The sequence below is a fragment of the Parambassis ranga genome, chromosome 15, assembly GCF_900634625.1.
Source record: "Parambassis ranga chromosome 15, fParRan2.1, whole genome shotgun sequence".
Lineage (NCBI taxonomy): Eukaryota > Metazoa > Chordata > Actinopteri > Ambassidae > Parambassis > Parambassis ranga.
In genome coordinates this window covers 6,352,450-6,371,274 of record NC_041035.1, presented here as the reverse complement: position 1 = coordinate 6,371,274, position 18,825 = coordinate 6,352,450, and the positions used below count along the sequence as shown (strand labels likewise).

At 42.3% G+C, this 18,825-nt stretch overlaps 1 protein-coding gene across 1 annotated transcript in view; it reads right to left on the bottom strand.

Moving 5' to 3' along the window:
- Positions 1-770: 770 nt before the first annotated feature.
- Positions 771-18,825, bottom strand: part of LOC114447077 (contactin-associated protein-like 4) — a 36,120-nt gene continuing 18,065 nt past the window's right edge. The window contains exons 4-24 of the mRNA XM_028423103.1: positions 17,999-18,146; positions 17,582-17,785; positions 13,679-13,854; positions 13,444-13,590; positions 12,043-12,310; positions 11,644-11,793; positions 11,395-11,560; positions 9,413-9,519; positions 8,638-8,757; positions 8,249-8,449; positions 8,001-8,163; positions 7,791-7,918; positions 7,527-7,697; positions 6,556-6,774; positions 5,184-5,423; positions 3,853-4,098; positions 2,982-3,115; positions 2,417-2,504; positions 1,995-2,210; positions 1,698-1,769; positions 771-967 (exon numbers count right to left, since the gene is read on the bottom strand). Coding sequence (XP_028278904.1) covers positions 771-967; positions 1,698-1,769; positions 1,995-2,210; positions 2,417-2,504; positions 2,982-3,115; positions 3,853-4,098; positions 5,184-5,423; positions 6,556-6,774; positions 7,527-7,697; positions 7,791-7,918; positions 8,001-8,163; positions 8,249-8,449; positions 8,638-8,757; positions 9,413-9,519; positions 11,395-11,560; positions 11,644-11,793; positions 12,043-12,310; positions 13,444-13,590; positions 13,679-13,854; positions 17,582-17,785; positions 17,999-18,146 — 3,561 coding nt within the window. The remainder of the gene's footprint in view (positions 968-1,697; positions 1,770-1,994; positions 2,211-2,416; positions 2,505-2,981; positions 3,116-3,852; positions 4,099-5,183; positions 5,424-6,555; positions 6,775-7,526; positions 7,698-7,790; positions 7,919-8,000; positions 8,164-8,248; positions 8,450-8,637; positions 8,758-9,412; positions 9,520-11,394; positions 11,561-11,643; positions 11,794-12,042; positions 12,311-13,443; positions 13,591-13,678; positions 13,855-17,581; positions 17,786-17,998; positions 18,147-18,825) is intronic.

Genomic DNA, 18,825 nt, shown 5'->3' with positions numbered 1-18,825 from the left:
TAAAAAATGAACCCACTTTATAAAAAGATCAATCCATTTATTTCCACTCTACAGAACTGTGTTTGTTACAGGACGGAACAAAAAATACATAAATAAATAAAATCATGTTGTATACTGTAATGAAATTGCTACTGGGAGTGTTTGTTTGTGACAAAGGTGGAGCACACAGTGGGCTGTGGGATTTTATTGAACCTTCCCTGGTTATTGTCAGTAAATTAGAGCAAATTGAAGTAAAGAAAGTGAATTTAAATAAAGATAAAGATAAGATGAAAAAGGAATATGTGACATAAATATCATGACTGAAGCTTTGACATGAACAAGAAGACATGTTCAATGTGAACAGATAAAGATTTGCTTTCCCACAACAGGTGCAAACATTAATAAAACAAAACAAAGCAGGATGTCGCTCTAACCAGCCTCACTTACACTTGTCATCATGCCATCCCTGAACCAACACAGCTGATCTGAGTTTCAACAGTTCATGAAAAATACAGTTCCTCATTGAATCAGTTCAATAAAACAGAGAAAAGACTGATACAAAGTCATCATTTAGATTACATCTATTTACAGCTGTTCTACTGACACAATATAAATGGAACACTTGTTCTTGGGTTCATTACGGTCTGTATAAAAACACAACCACAGAAAAAAGAACAAAAGAAAAAAGTCTTCCGGTCTGGTTGAGTCCCTGTTCAGGCTCAGTTTGTAATGTAAAGCACTGAGGCTTGACAAGGCATTTCTGTCCATCTGCTAAGCTCCAAGCTCCTCACTTAAATAAAATATTCCTTGTGGCTCTCGGTCGGGCCGTTCTGTGAGCCTGTCTGGCTGCTGAACGGCAGCTCCGGGCCGTCTTCAGGTTTGGCAGTTTTTACCTCCTGGTTCTGACACGTCCCTTTTCTCTGGTAGACCAGTCGGGCCATTACGGCTAACACAGCCACAGTCACAAAGATCACCGCGGCTATCACCCCTGCAAAGTAAAGACAGTAGGTCATCTAAGGCACCGGGGCTCTTTATTCATGTTTTCCACCCATGTTAGGAAGTTCTGGAGAGCATCAGGCCCTCAGTGAACAAACCATCATGGCTCAAAGGCAGTACACATTTAACCCTCTGCAAACCAGTTATATCGGAGTTTCTCCAACTTATAATAAAGTAACATCAAATCTTTGAAGGGGTTTAATAAATGTGTTTTAGTACTAAGAAAAAAAAGTGCATTAACATTTGAAGAACAGCTTGTTGAGTGGATTTGATCCATTTTTCAACTTTTAAAGGTCAGAGAGACATTGCTGAAAACTGGCACATAACTTCAAATAACTAAAAATCAAAGAGTCCAAATTGTCAAAAGTTTCTCTGGAGTCTGAAGATTTGACTTCACAAAATCCCTGTTCCACTTATGTACAGCTCAGAAGTGTTAATCATGGTCTACGGTATTTTTTGACATTACAAAACAGTATAAGTAAATAGAGCAATATGAATTTTCAACAAATGGAGCTGAAGACAAAACATTACCATATCAGTCAGTGGAAACATGCTGCTGCTGTGCTCCATCATTAGTGCTGCAGTCTGCTGTTTTTTAGTCTTCCTTGGCAATTTCAGTGATGTTAGCAGAAACTTTGATTTGATAAACTTTAAGTCATTATAAGTTTTATAAGAAGTCGTGCCAGTTTGACATCCAATCATCTTTGCTTACTCTACAGTACCTCCGATGAAAGCTGAGTCACTCCTGATGGCGTTCACTAGAGGCTGACCTGATTCCACTGATCCAGACTGGCCTGCAGCACAGAGACAGAACCAACAGAGAGAGAGGACAGAGACAGAGGAAGAACAAAGAGTGCAGGGAGGGGGGAAAGATAAGAGATGTCATATGTAGAGGGGGAAGCCACAGGAAAACAGGACTCATATACAGCAGCTCCATCCAGGAGGAGTATTAAATACAACAGCAGCAGAGTTCTAATCCATAGTTTAAGAGAAACAATGAAGACAGTTACCCCTCTGACCTGATAGGTGGTGTGTGGTTTCTACTGAGTAGGGATTGGCTGAAGGGGAGCCGCAAATAGACTGGATCAGAGGGCCTGTGATGAGAACGGGGCTGGTGTTCGGGTGGAGCAGAGCAGCCTTCAGAGGGCTGATGGAGTTAAAAAGGACTGCAGACAGACAGCCTGTGAATCCCTGAGAGCCAAGCCGAGCCAGCTCCGGATCCAAGTCGTCAGAGTCTGCAGAGAGAGCTGTAACGGTTATCTCAGGGTCTTAGAGCATCTGTATAAGCTGTGTCAATATACTCTGTTTATTCTTTACTTGCTATACTGTAATACTAGACAGCATTTCATGTGCTGCAGCCATCATGATAATGCTCGCGAAAGCCTCTTTATTTCGTGTCTGTCTGAGTGCTCTGCTGGCTGAAGGTCTGTGTCTCACTTACTGTGCACTGTGCCAACCGCCAGTGACCTTATGCCATTGAACTCTACATCAGACGTTAGGTTGAAATCCTCTTTAGCATTCTGGTCGATCTGAAAGCAAATGAAATTTTTCTTTTCAAAATTAAAAAAAGAGACTTTTATGTTCTTTTATGACTGCATGAAAGAGATGAATGTGAAGAATGGCCCTGATCCTCACTTTTTGACAGACTTGATCTCTGTTTTGATTTTAAACCTCTTTCCCCGTTTTTTATTCTACTTTTTTCTTTCTTTTTCTGGATCCATTTTAGTTCTAGCTAGTTGGGATTTTTCTATTTTTCTTTACCTGTTTAGTGTTAAGCCAGCTTCCTTGTGTTTCCGTTTTATTTTTGTAGTCTAGCATTCTTCCCTCACTTCATGTGTCTTGGTCAGTTCCTGCCTTTCCTTCTTCACTGCTTGCTCCTGTGTATTCCCATCATTCTACATTCTTGTGTCTGTTTTGCTGTTCGAGGTTTTTGTTATTGTTTATTTCTCTGTTTCTCTGTGTCAGTTCTGGTATCTTTCGAGTGAAATGCAGTGTGTGTGTTTTACCTGCACCATGACAGCATCTGCGAGCCTGTTGATGGTGACAGCATGCAGCTGTCGGTTAGCGAGGTTCTTCACTTTGCTCCTAAGGATTTCTTCGTCTTTGCTGCTGTCCAGTCTGTACCTCACCTCCAGCTCCTCTGCAACACAGAGGACAAAGTACATTAAATATAATCAACTTCAGTTTTAGATTAAAAAAAAGGCAAACCTATCTACCCATTAAAACTTTCTCATTATCTGGATTGACAGTAAAGATGCTAATTCAGTTCATAGCCAGATGTTCAAGGGCACTTGAGCAATAAACCAGCTTTAACACTGTTAACACATGCGTTTCCTTTTTACACTGTTGGAAAGGTGAGAAGATCGACCATGTGTTAACACTAGTTATCACAATTAACAAGTCAGAGGCGAGTGCCATTTGTCGACAGATTTCCATTACCTTATTAAGCAGCTGCAGTGTGGGTGTTTCAGTTCAAACCAACATTCTTGGCCAAACTTGACAACAATTGAAACAGGTCATTGAGTTCTGAAATATAATAATCATAAAATCTCCTCACCAAAGAAACCTGTTTTATTGCCTCTACCTGATCGCCATGGTAACTCCATTGAGCTGCTGGCCATCACCTCACCCCTGTCTGTGTTATTTAAGCACAGACTATCCAGGCTATTTAGAAGTGGAATCCTGTGTGTAATACATTAACCAGCTGTTTTTGTCTTTTGCAACACAAATGGACATTTGTCTCATGTCTGGCTAAACTCATGACTCAGGTTGATTAAACACAGCAGAGGAGGGAGGATGAGAAGAGTAAGCAGAAAGCAAAAAGGATAAAAATGTGAATGGAGACAAAAAGAAAGAGCATTTAACTCGAGTACTTACCTTGTTTGTTGAGCAACAGGGCCAGGTACTCTCTGTGGAGGGAGCCTACATAGAGCAGCAGAGCAGGACTCTGACTGGTCCTGAAGCTCAGGGAGATATTTTCTGCTCTGAGGGTCATGTCAGAGTAGATGGAGGAAGGGAGGGCACTGCTGCTGCTGCTGCTGCTGCTCCTGTTCTGCTCATTTACCATTGGCTCCATGAAGGTGTAGCTGATGGATGTCCCTGACTTGAAGCTGGCAGAAACCTCTGCAGGAAGTCCAAAAATGTAATTACAAACAACAGCTATTCCATTTGTTGTATTTATGCTGAACATGTAAATTTAGCTATGAGAAGTTTTAATTGGATGAAAAGGGGATCCTCATGGCAGTTCATGTACGGATTTACAGCAACTCGACACACAATTAGTGAGATTGAGAAGACAACACAATATCCTGCTCTCCAATTAAAACAGAGTCGAGCATCAGAGTTAGGATTTCTACCACAGATATACCTGTGGAGCTCAGCAGCCAGCACAGCTGGGAATGTTAATTATTGAATATCCATGAGGCTTTGTGATGCGTGTGCTGATGTGATGCCTCACTGGTCCACAGAACATCATGCCAAGTTTCAGATTTTTACAAATAAGAGAAAAAGACAATAAGTCAGTGAAGACTCTCTTTCATCCAGGTCATATTAAATCCCAAATTTAAAACCAAGGACTCATAGCATAGTTCTCCTAAGCCACTCCACTAGAGTTCACCAAAACTGATGCAGCTACCTGGGAGTGGTGAAATATCTTTTTAAAACTAAGGTATGATTAAAAAAACCTGGATAGAGAAAAAGACAATGATCAATGAGCCAAGTATCTGGTCTAAATATGCCTCCTGTATATAAAGAAGGGAGACTCTACTCCACTTATGTGACCCTCTTTTGTGTCTCCCTTTATTTATATCACACTGTGACTCTTTTATTTATGGACTTACTCCAGGTGCTGCACTGTAACACATTTTCAGATGACCATGTTGCCGGTCAGCAGCTCCTGTTCTTTTAAAGCTGCTGACTGTGGTTTTGTTTTTAAAACTTTACGATCTCAACATCCTTCATAGTGTGGCTTTGTAATATTCAATTCAGCCTCACTGTCGTACATACACTGGTTTCTCAGTCATGGACATACAGTCTAAAACACAACACAATAAGAGAAGGGCAACAGGGTGCAATTTACTTAATGGCCACAAGGTGTCACAGTTTTTAAGGGTTTATTGATGATTACGTTTGGGAACTGTGGGGCTTTACTTGGGGCAATAACATGTTGTGAGTGTATGGATAAGAGGTTGGGGGCAGTGCCTCTGTACCTCTGTCGCAGAAGGCCCCGGTGTAAGCAGATGAGCTGCAGTCGCAGGAGAAGCTGTTGGGTCTTTCCACACAGCGACCCTGGTTCTGGCACAGCGAGCCATAGCTGCTGCAGTGGCCTGGGCACCCTGCCTGAACCCCAGGGGTGATCTTCGCCCTCTCCTCCAGGTCCAGGGTGATGCCATTCAGCTGCAAAGAGCGAATACAGCCCCGAAAGCCCTTCTGCCTTGAAGCTGTGCCTCCTGAGGAGACACAAGGAAAAAAACATTCAGCATGCTGTAATGAATATAATTTGTTCTCTCTTCATTACTCTAACTCATCGTGATGCATTGTTTAATGTTGATAAAACAGTTTTGTTTTGCATCACTTACTATTGTAATTTATTGTCTTTTCATTTATTTTAGATCGTCACTGTGATCAAATAGTGAAGAGTCACCGACTGATATCTGATTGTATTATTAATGGCTGAACATACTGAGTGCCTCCGGGAACAAAGACTTGTCACCGCTCTCACACTGAATGTTTAACACCATAAAGTGATGAAACTCACTGAAACACAAACCGGCAGGTGAGAAATTCAAGAAATTGACTTTTTTGCTGGCTGCCACTCCGCTAAGCCATGCACCATGCTGAGTGTTGCTATCTGGAAAGTTGGCAAGCTGTCAATCTCTCTGACAGTCTGTTGTCCTGTCTGCTTGGCTGACAGTGACAGGGAAATGTTTTTTTTTTCTTTCTTTCTTTCTCCCTCTCTTCTAGGACAGAGTTTAAACTCCAGAAGTTATTGTTTTCCAACTTCTTGCATTACAACCTCCAACTGTCCTCAAAGTTCAGACTCTGCAACATTATAATTGTCTCAGACTGCCAAACTGGCAACCTCAACACTGTTATGATGAGATAAACAGCTTTCCAGGCCTGCAGAGTTGATGAGGTACATATCAGGGCTGTGAGTTTCATCAGGAGCTGTCAGGAAAAGACTACCTTAACTAATGGACCGAGTTCAGACGCTCCACCAAGGTTGCTGTAAGGAGACTGACCACTTCAAATGTGACTTTACCGCTCGTCCTGAGGATATTTCTCTCTCTGTGAGGATTTTCTCTCAGTCCATTAAACATATCAGAGTAAGCTTTAGAAATGAGGATAACTATAGATTGATTAAATCTGTCAGTTTGGATCAATAACTTTAATATGTCCTCTGTACAGTCTGGGGAGCAGAGCTATAGTGAGGGGCTTCTTTTGTGTCTCCCAGGAGAAGCAGAAGACCTAGAAGATGTAAACCCACAGCATCCATGACTCAAACTGTACAAATGAAAAAGAAACAGTCTGACTGTTGGTCCTTGTGGCATTTTTCACAGTAGCACACACACACACACACACCTATAAATAACTGGCTGTTCAGCTGCAGGTGGATATGTCCATCAGCAGGAGCCTCCTGCGTGGCAGCAGGGAGCTCGTCCAGACGGAGCGACGCCTCTTTAACATTACGCTCAGCTTGAATGCGATGCCACTTGTCATCATTCAGTGGGAAGCCAGCCTTCACGTAAACTTCAAGAGGGCCGTTACCCACGTCAAAGGAGAAGAGGACCTCCGTGGAGGCTGCGTATTGGGAAGAAAGAAAATCAAGAGTTACAAATTCAATAAAGCCTTCTTTTTAAGATTTGTTGCTTCCTGCAGTGTGTTTTTTCACTTAAGTGATGCACAATCACAACCTGCTCACAAGACTACTTGTGATAGCAATCTTCAGGATATCCTAACTGTTGTTCTTGCAATCAGCACAACTAATGGCACAAAGATGCCCTTTGGATGTTTTATGGAATCCTGATTACCCACTCCTCAATAAAGCTGAATTTTGAAAATGTGAGGAAAAATATGTTGTTTTAATTAAAAAAAATACATCCCCATCATGTACAAACAAGACAAACTGTTGCGATTGCAGTGACTAAAACCTGCTTCTTCCTGTATATTATTAACAAACAAAATCAAAAAGGAAGAACCTGATTTTCTGCATAACCCAGTTTCTGTGTAGTTACCCTTTATTGCAGACATTACATTTCATCCGGAGTTGCTGTCATAAAGGAGTAAAAGTAAAGTAGCACACACTCTATATGTGCTGCCTTATAAGGGTTTCAACACCAGTCTTTTAATGGGTTAGCGCACCTGCAACAGTGCAGTGATTCCTCGGAGGATAAACGATGTAGCTAATGGTGTTTATTTTTTTTGGTAAGGTTAACTGTCACCTCCAGCTGAGTTCAGTCCTGAAGAAACTGTGACCCCCGCCATAGATGATCTTTCCTGCTCCGGCTAAGTAAAGTCTAGATTAGACGTCAAAGCTGAGAGGTTTTACTTACAGCTCAGTTCAATCCGAATAAAGTCTTTGATGCCCAAGTTTTCCAAAAAGACCCCGGAGGATGAGGTGGTCTTGAAAAAGAAGGAGATGTCTGCACTCAGCTCTCCGTGAAATGTGGGAAAGTGAAGGTAGGACGTCTCTTTGTCAAAAAAGGCAGCGTTCCAGACATTTTCTGCAAAATACAGGGAAGTTATAAAAGCTCAGAATTAATTCTGACTCTCTTTAAAAATACAAGGTGACATTGACAGCTTTGAATAAGACTTACTGTCTCCATGGCAACGGAGAGGTCCCACCTTGTAGGAGCTCTCTGAGCCAGGCCTCTGGACGTCACCCAGCACCAGAGATCTGACAGGGAGGGTCTCCTTATGGGTCAGCAGACCGGAGTCATTCGCCCTGTCAGCAGTTGAAGAAGAAGCAGAATTTCAAGAAGAAACCAAAGACAGAAAGAGAAACAAAAGTGAGGGACTGTTAGTACCACTCAGTATGGCCAGCGTCACAGTTACAGTGGTGTTTGGGGTCCACGCAGTTCTGCTGCAGGCTGCAGGCACAACGACGGCTTCCTGGTGGAGCTCCACCCCAGTAAGTCTGCACTTGACCTTCACCTGGACCTCCTACCCACCAGCTGAGTGTAGAACCTTCTGAAACACACACAAACACACAACATGTTCATTTTAGGTGAATCTTATTACCATTGCATCTGATGTCTGAATCTACCAGCCTCACCTGGTGTGCTTAGGAGGCGTGACTTCCTGCAGTGGAACGTGACTTCCTGTTCGCAGTGCTCTGACTGGCTGATGATGGCCGCTAACTGCTCCTCATCAGACACATACTCAAAGTGAGCCGAGAGCAGATTCCTTCCTAGTGCTGGTCGGACTCTGGTCAGTTCGGTGTTATTGTGCTGGATCACAACCCATGTATGATCCTCTGAGGGAGAGACAAGGGATGCATTTTTGATTTCTCATTTTCAGACGTGTGCGTGTGTGTGTGTGTGAGAGAGAGAAAGTGAGGATTCACCTTACATCAGGAATGACAGACAGAAGCAGGGGAAGGAAGAAAGGGAGAGACAGCCAGGGTGTCTGCACGCTGTGTTTTGATGTGTGTATGTCAGCTACCTGTCATGTTGCAGTACAGTGGCTGTGGTTTAATGGGTCCGCTGCCATCCGCATCAATGTAATAATACCCCGACGTGTTGCCTTTGTGCTTGTAAGCCTCACAGGACTGCTCGTATATCGCTGAGGAGACAGACAGCATCATCATCATCATCACAATACTGACATTATATCTGCGCTGCTGACCATCAGTTTGTTTCTCACTGTATTTAGACAGGAGAAAGTAGAAATGTCTCACAATCACCTTTTATCATTAAAACACAATAATGAGCTATTTTCTTTTAGGAGCAAAGAAATGTGTGAATTTTATACAACTCGGTTGAAGTAGAAGATCTTTGTGATTTGTTTTTGATTTGTTTCTTACATTGAAGTGAAGAAAACATTTTGGCTGTGACATTTCTGAAATGATTTGGGTTCTTAAGTGCTGTAAAAAAATACATTTTTACCAATAATTGCCACAGGAGCACTTTAACAGGTTCTTACAACACAATAATAATAACAATTTGGCAGCTGCCTTATTTTTTTACTGAAGAAAAGCACATACAGTATGTACACAGCTATAGTCTGGTCAAAAAATGGTTAACAATATGTGCCACTGTTCTTCCTCTGTTTGATTTAGTTTGACGAGTCTCATAAGTGAGGTTTCACACTGTGATGACTGGAGAAAGGTTTGATCTCGGCCTGACCTTCTGCTGCAACAACCTCTGAAATTATTAAAGCATCTCATAACAGAGAACACACAAAGACACACACATCACATTTTTGATTTTAGCCTTACAGCTGTGACAGGTGGCTCCGCTGTAGCCGGTGCTGGAGCAGTTACAATGGAAGGTGTTCCATGATTGAGTGCAGCTGCCTCCATGTTCACAGTGACTGGGAGAACATCTGAGAAAGTGAGAGAGAGAGAGACAGAAAGAGAGAGAGAGAGTATGTTTATGGTTGATTGTCTTATGTTGTGTAGTGGTTGTTCACTGTCTCCAATGTACAGATTGAAGCATTTCTCACTGCACTGTACAGCACACACACAACGTTGCTTTGTTTTCCCTTGGCGTGTTTGCTTTGTAGTTTTGGACCAGTTTTTCATAAGTTTGACGTGGACCAGGATCCACTTGAATTTCTCTGAACTTCTTGATACATAAGGGATGAAAATGTTTCTTTTTTAGATGTTGCTGTCCTCTTTCCTGTCAGTTGTGTGTCTTGTTTTTGTGATTTTGACCAATGTCCAGCTGGGAGCCACATGTCTGGAGTGCTCTCTCGATGTGCTGTTGTTCCTTCTGTCGTCCCTCTGTCCTTGTGCTTTGTGCTCTGTGCTGCAGGATTCTGTTAACTCCCAGCTTGTGTTCCAGTGAGTGTAGAGAGTCAGACTTGAGTCAATATTGGTCAGTGTGGGTGGATAGCTTTGTTTAGATTTGTGCCGCTATCTAACCCTCAACCTCTGTTGTTTTGAGAGTCATTCACATTTGACCTGTTTGGATGTTAATAGGAATGTACAATCTCCATGATAAAGCTGTATAAAGTTTTCCTGAAGAAAAGTTCTGTGTCTGAGGTCAGACCTGAACACACTTCAATAAAGTTATAAAGGCTGTGTGAAATCTTTTCACACAGAAACATGTCCTCCGTCTTCTAACAGCTGAGGTGAAGGCACAATGTTCCTGTCACCGGAAAGATCCTTCTAATGGTGCTGAAAGCACCAACAACAATGCACAGTGCAGTTTCTGAGCTCTGCTGTGATTTAGATCATTGGAAAATAATATTAGAACATCAACATTTGTCATTTTGGGATATGACTTTTGGACTGAGGTGTCCAAATTTTACGTGCTGCTGCTGTTGTCAATGTCTGGCCTGCCTCATGATGGCTGACAGTAAACTAGGAGGAGGAGGTGAAAAAACTGAAAGAGAGAAAATAGGGAAGAAATCCAGGCAGGGGAGAAGATGAGGAAGAACTGACAAAGGGAATGAAAGTTGGGATGAATGCAGCTCAGGCGCGAATGGGTAAACATATTTGGAAGAGGAAATGAGGCCAGTAAGTCGTGACTGCAGACAGTGAAAGGAAGTGAGAGAGAAGCAGCATGTATTTTTAATCTCTGAGTCAGTGGGAGACTCATTCTTAAAAAAGCCCGACTCAGCAGGTCTGTCAGATGGTAAAGTTTGGTTTTTAGCACCAATTTCTTGCCTGTTAGTTGGAATAGGTGCAGGTTTGTGCTTTCTGGCAGTCCAATGCTCCTCGCTTATCTGCTCATGTGCATATCTTTTCCACGAGTCTACTTATAAATTAGTTTTATCAATCAAGCACCACTTCTGGAGAGTGCGGCACATGTTGAAGGTGAGGGTTGGAGTTGGACAAGTGTAAATCAATTAATAAAGTTGACATTTGATTGAAACAAAATCTGCTCTGTGGATAATATGTGCTATTTAGCAGAGGGCTCTAATGATTTGGAAAAAAAAGGGATGTCATGTTCTGAGAGCAACGTGTTGTCACACACACACAGGATTACACCCCCAGTGTGAAGCTCAATGTGACATTTTCCTGCAGTACGGAAAGAGTAGAAAGACGTATTAGAGGGCAAAGTTTCTCCGGATTTGTTGATGACATTGGATGTCTGGGACATAATGGATTTTTCGATGATGGCGATTTTTAGTCTGCATAAATGGCTCCTATATCCTGATTAAATGTGTCCATGAATGCAGCAGGAGCCAAGCTGCCTTTTATACATACATACAACACAATCATAAACATTATTAAATAAATGGTGCTCTAACCTGTCAATGATGCCACACATGTCAATCTGCAGGTGACTGTAGTTTCCCATCAGCCTCTGCTGCACCTTGATCAAGTCCACCAGCTGGCTGTCCAGAGTGAGCAGACGCATGCACCCCTGGAATACTTTGAAAGGGTTCATGCACTCCTGTCTTTCAGCAGGGCAACCTAACCAGGAGAAAACCAGCAGAAATGCAGCCTCAAACATGACGTCCAATCTGAATGCTTGTCACAAAGTAGGTGTCGCTCACCACCAAAGAAAAGGGGACCTCCTGCCGTGATGAGGAGCGAAGGACTGGCGTGAGCAGAGGCTCCTTCGTCTCTGTCCACTGTGATGGTCAGACGTCCTCGTCCTGAGATTAGGTCTACGGAGTGCCATTGACCGTCATTCAGGGCTGAACCTGTGGGCACACACAGAGGACATGTTTCAGTTGATTCTTGCATCATCGGCTGCATATGGTCTTCGAAAACTTTAGTACAAGAAATAATGTATGGACCTAAAATTCAATGCACTGTGACTGCTTTACAGAGGTCAAAGGTCACAGGTCAGATGAAGCTTTGTCACATCTGTGCTTTAAATTATATGAATGTAGACTTGATGAGATTAAACATAGAAACAATTCAAATTATAGACTAAGGTTTAGACTGACCAGTGCTGAGATCCAGTGGTGCCCTCCCAGGCTTGTGGATCAGTAGATGGAGCCTGGCTTTGCTCAGGTACAGCCAGGCTGCACCCTCTTGCTTTGGAAGCTCAAAGGTCAGCAGCAGCCCAGCCTTGTTCCACGTCCGAAACTGAAGCCCCACTGACAAGCCCACTGATGATGGATCTGCCCCCCTGGGCAACCACAGGAAGCTCTGAGGGCCAGTGAACGTCATGGCAACAAAAACAGGTTCAGCGCACGTAAAGGTCACATTGCCCTAAGACAGATGAAGAAGAGGAGAGACAGAGATGATTACAGCAAAAGAGGGAAAACATGATAATGCATGAATATGAATTAATTTCCAAGGCTGTGTGGAGGCGCTGGATCTCATCAGCAAGTCTCCTTAAAAAGCATGAGGGTATTACCATAATGATAATAGCCAGGCTTAGTATAAGCACCAGCAGGCCAAAGCAAAGGCGCCAATGTCAGCCAAAAGCTTTCTAAGGTCACAGAGGAAGTACGGAAAGGTCGAGAGTCAGAACAACTGAGAGAGAGAGAGAGAGAGAGTGCAAGTCTGCGATTAAGGGGCCGGGCGTGTGAGTGGGTCATTTCTGCAGAATTACACAGTAGTTTGCAGAACCGGTAATTGCAGTAAATCCACTGCTGGGGCAGCTTCAGCGATTCGTTACATCCCAGGTTCCCTGATGGGAATACTGGGTTTTTCAGCGGAGCAGGGGATACACAGACACTTGAACAAATGCTAAAAGCTCTTTGTGAGGTAGTTAAATTAAAGTACTGTAATGCAGAAAGAAGAAGGGATGAGCTTTAAAAACTCGGTGGTGAGCAACATTCCAATAAACACACACATGCAACAATAGAAAAACCCACACAGGCAGACACGTGTGGCTACTTGTTTGAAGCATCTACAGCAAGAGGTTACATTTTTAATGTGCACTTCAATCACAATATTTTAAATATACATACATACATAAGAATGCACTACTGTGCTGTATAAACGTGACTTCAACTCCTGCCCACCAACCTCTGCTCCACATCGTCCATCCATCCATTATTTGAACACGCTTCGTCCTGCAGTCAACCCATATTTGGATTAACTGGGAGTTAGGTGAAATCAAGAGCCACCACACTGAGCCTTAAAGCTTTGCTTTGGGAAACTATGTCCTATTATGAACTCAAACCTGTGTACTAGCAGTTCACAGTGACCTTTGTCCAGTGAAATGTATTCAGTATATATATGAACTATTAAATTCTATAAAAGCGTTAGAATATTGTATTTAATTCACAAGACTTCAAGCCTCTTAAGGAAATATGAGAGGCTTTGGTACCTGACTGCGCTCTGGTATTTGAACACACACACACACTTCGGCAGCACCTTGTGTGCAAGTCTACCTTTACAGTAACCCGTTGGTCTTTCTGCTTCCCGAGGTCTACCAGGTTCAGTCCGTTGTAAACCAGGTTTTCTAAACAGCCGTGGAAATTTCTGTTTGTCCCAGATGACCTCTGTGAGCCAAGGCTCTGGTCTGCTCCCACACTCATCTGCACAAAATGTACACAATAATTAAAATGTGTGATTACACTTTAAGGGGGGTGGGAGTGGGTGGTGGTTATCATGCATATGACAAACCTGGTCATGGTCCCAGTGGGTAAATCGTAGTGGGATCTGCACCCACAGTGTGCTTTTGTCCACAGTGAGATTGAGGTGATCACTGTGATATTCCACAGCAACGTGGTGCCAGTGCTGGTCATCCAACAGGCTGCCCAGAGACACAAGATGGCGGCTGTCGGGAGATGAACTCCTGCCTAGAGACCAGGAGGTGAGAAAAAGGATGTTTTTTTTTTTTAATAAAAACTTAAAACTGGCGCAGCAATGTGAGGATCTGATGAGGATCCCCTGCATTCCAGACAGGCAGGTGACAACACATACAATAATTAAAATTTTATTGAGAGTCAGACATGTTTAAATACATGACCTGCTGCCTCACCGAGCTCCCCAAAGTGTCAGGAGAGAAGGTGAAGACAAAGCTCAATGCACCCCGTCATTAAATATAAATTACAACACATTTGAAAGGGGAAAAAAACTGAGCCTGTGTCGAGAAGGAATGAAAGAAAGAGAGAGGAGAGGCAGACTGGGACCAAGTTAAATGTGTTCAGTCATCAATCATCATTGATCTGTCAGACAGATACTTGGCGTGAGACTGGAGACTGCAGAGGAGACAGACAGAGACAGAGAGGGGAAGACTGAGGCCGACTAAATCATCATTGATCAACAGACTGATGTTCGCACATGCCAAAGAGTGACAGAAACACAGGCTTTAGCATAAATGACAACACAGGATTCTACAAATGATATGTGCTCTAAATGATCTGTTATGGGGAGAATGTGTTTGCTTTATTAGCAAAACATAAATATCTCTGTGTCAGATCCAGGAAGCAGAGATTTGTCATGTACTGTTACACTTTGTTAGTGTGAAAGGGTTCTGATGTGTCTGTCTTCATGCAGTATATTTTTATGGAAAATTTAAAAATTTCTTTTTAGCATTTAGCATCCTTCCCACATTCATGACTCATGTTAATACCAAGTGTGGACACGACCTCTGTGTGGTAATGGACTGACATCTCCTCTAGGGTGTGTGCACAACTTGGAGAGGCTCTGACCTCCAGTCTCTCACACTTGTAAAAAGTATGGAAAAGAAAAGTGAGGGAAACATTAAGAGCCATTAGGAGCTAAACACGGGGAATCACTCTGCAAATGGTTTCCAGAGACCAGAGAGGCACAACTACACTGCAACCTGCACAGCCTTTTGTCACGGCTGCCCAGAGAGCTTCATTTAGTTACACAAGTCATCATTTTACTCCAAACCTTAAGCTCTGGGATGTATGTACAAACATAGAAGACTGTAAACACTGTAAACAAAAAAACACAGCATTTTACTGGCAAAGTCTATTACATCTGTCAAAAAATATCATTTGCAGCATACGTCAGTGTCTCTCTTTTTAAATTAGATTCTTCTCAATGATAATTAAACCTTTTGACTTTCTTTACACTGTCAGATCACTGCTGCCTTCCTCCTAATCTGCTGTCTGCAACTTTGAAAAATAATTGACCCTGACACGGTCTTCAGATGTAATTGTTTTGTCATTTCAATTTATTTTATTTTCTACATTAAGCGATCACACCAACACAAGCTCAACCTCTGAACCTCTAACAACAGATGGAGAGTGAACCCATGACATCACTTATGTTTTTTAGCCTGCAGCACTGAATCAATAAAGACAATCAGACATTTCTAAACATATGCACAACGACACCTTAAACACCAGGACAGTTCACACAAAATCAGCCTGGGCAGCTAATCAGCCTGTTTTGGTGTGGGTCAGCTCTGAGCTGTAAAATGAAACACAACTGCCTCTATGACATGAGCATGTAGCTTCTAGGATGAAGGCTAAGCCGTATGACTGAACACGGCTGAAACACTTTCCTGTGCATTACAGTAGAGAAACGCAGCAAGTCAATACTGCAGTGCTGAGCGGCACACACAGCACACACAGCAGAGCTGACAGCTGTATCAGAGTGAGTCATCATCCACAGCCAACAACAGGTTTTATTATTAAATATCTCTGTAACATTGTTTTCCATTGCTAAAGATTTTACCTTTCATCTGAGAATGATCTGAAAACAACTCAATCTGGATATTTCTTTTCATGCTGGTTATTGATTCAAGAACAAATAAAATGTGGAAACATACTACCAGTCAATCATTGTTGTAAATTCAAAAACGACTTCCGGCTCAGCCTAATTAAAAACACACACACACACACACGGACACAGAGGTTAACTGATGATGGGACTGAAGGTGAGTGTAATAAGACACAGGTGCAACTCTGTCGTTAGCTGATCAATTTTGCCGTGTCTGCTTCCTGTTTTATTTTGAAAGTCTTCCTTGTGTGTCCTTGTCTGTTTTTACTTCCTAGTGTTATCACTCTACTGTGATTGCTTTGCCCACCGTACTGTTAACACTTTGTGTTAACCCTTTCTTGTATTTGTGTATTTAAGCCTTATGCCTCGTGAGCCAGAGAGCCTCAGAACTACAATCTGACATTTTGATGGATGTATAGCAGTGATGGAAGGGGCTGCTTTTGGACTGAACACATGCATTTTTATCAAGCCGGTGTACTTATTCAGGCAAACAGAGTGGAATGAAGAGGAGTGAATTATGAATTATGTTGATTTGCAAAGTGATTTAACTTTTAAAGATGATTTATGCTTCATGTCCTACATACATGCAACACAGTTTCAAAAGATCAGTTGAGGTTAGTGCCTCACATGCAGGTTGATCCTACTAATCACTAAAAATTATCTGATCACTTTGGATTATGTTCAATACACCCTCCGTTATGTCAGTAGATCCGAACTTGATCTCCCTACAGTCAATCGGCTTCTTTCACTTTGAAACCTTAATAACTGAAGTTGACAGTCCAAATCCATCAGTGTTACAAACAACACATGACACACACTGTGAGAAAACGCATTTAGTGACAGAATACGCTGCAGGCCACAATTCAGAAGCAAAAACATCACATGGCACTGCTTCCACAACAGCTGGGCAGAGTCCAATTTCTGCATGAGAACCAAGAACGAAAGGGTGATGATGCTACACAATTAACCTTGTTGGCACTCACGCATCATGTTAGCCTGTGCTAAAACCAGAAAAACAGAATCTATGTGTGGGCAGAGATACTTGGTCAAATAGTGAGATTTTGCAGATTTGTGATTCCACTTTGTCTTTTTTTAATGCAGTGCTCCTCTTGAGTATTTTGTGCTAATTCCTCTGACACAGCTCACTTACAGTGTGCATGTATTCTATTAAAGATGAGAGAATTCTTTACAGCACCAGGATTACAAAGTATCTGGAAAGGTCAGGCACGTTGAATAAACAATCAGTCTGTCAATAGCTGGCCAGTGGAATCACTTTATTTGTCTCATAGACCATCGTCACGCCTGTAAAATGCTGCTGCTGCTCTGCATAGCTTGAAGCTGGGTGAGATGGATTGTGGAAAAACAAAAAGAAAAAAATTATTACCAAGCTTTAAAAGCAGCTGCAGTTCCTCATGTGGACTCTAGGGGGCTGGCAGGAGAATCGAGTCAATCCCCATTAACCTCCATATATTTTTATAGCTCCAATTTGAAAACATAACAAAGGCGAGCAAAGCCATTGGGATGACACATTTATAGAGAGATGATAAATCACATAAGCAGAACAATAAAACCAGGAAAAAAGTGAGAGCGGAGGGCAAAAGTAAAATAAAATCAAATAAACAGAAAATAAAACAAGAAGTGGCCTGACACTAGTCGCACAAAGGCAAGGAATAGATGCCATAAACAGATTAGAGCACCAACAGAAAGCTCAACATAGCAGAGATCAGGAAGTGATAATAATGTCCTTCTGTACAGCGGAATATTCAGTTATGTGTTGACTGGACCCTCCTGAGAGCTCAAAGGTTTTTCAATAAAGCCAGCAGCTCGTACCTTTTCTTAGGAGTAGGAGAAGTTTTCCTTTCACTAACTCCAGGGTGAGGCTGTGCCCGCTCCGTCCCTCAGCGTGAAGCAGGATCCCGGAGTTCCTCAGGGTTTTAAATTTGAGATCGATGCTTTCGCTGGACGTCTCTCTGGGCCTGGGACTCAGCCTGTACAGAAGACTGCTGTGGCCGTTGAAGCTGACCACGTCAGAGTCTGAAAAATCACAGAAAACTGTCAGCAGACATTCCTCCTGTGTGTATGTTATCATGCCATTAAATGGAAATTATCACTTGTCATCACTCTCATACATTTATGACTAAGAGGACCAGAAATGTCAGTGACTGGCACTCTAACTGGAGTCTGGTTATGTACTGACTAGTATTGGTGTTGATGTTTTTGGTAAGGAATATAAAAGCCAACACTGACTGTAAGGACATCCGTAGGTTTCCAGTCGGAGTCCGATGCGGCCGTTGGGATTCCAGTCCAGGGGAATCAGGCGGACAAAGCGGGCGATCACCGGGTGCTGGAACTTGTGTTGGACCACACTGTCTGCATTACTGTTACCTGGAAAGACCTGCAGAATGACATCAAACGCACAAGTTTTCCTTCCATCTGTCCATCTTTCATGTGAGGGACACTACAAAGATAAGAGTGACATTTCTCTCCCTGGATTTCCATTGTAGTCAAACTCAATATAAAAAAAAGGATTCTTTCATCTTTTCATTGAAGCTCAACTGCAATCAACAAGGTGCCGGAGGAAAGTGATGTGTTTGATTTTCCTCCTAATGAAGGGAATATTGTGGAGATGTCCTCGTTCCTGGTGAACGCTTTCTCAATCAGGTAGAAAATTAGATTTGTGAAGCACTAGTTGTTAGTTTTTATATGTATTAGATGCTTTGGTAAACACTTAGTCCATGGAGAATAACATTTATTAACCTCAGCGATCCAAGCACTCTCTTTCAGTTTTTTTTTAACCTTTACACATCAAACTAGATTATATTTTTTGACAACATTCTTTCCTAACTCTCATATGTTTTTTTTAGTTTATTTCCCTTTAGTTTCTTTTTTTTTATGAAATCAGCCTGCTCTTCCTTCTGATCTTTGCCAAACATGATCACTTTATAACGTCTTAGCTTACATACAGATACTCTCAATGCAACCTAAAGAGCAGAGTTTCAGCAGTGGTTAAAAAAATGGGGATGGATTAGCCAGCATGTCCTTCACATAGAGGGCTTCCACTGTCCTTCGACACA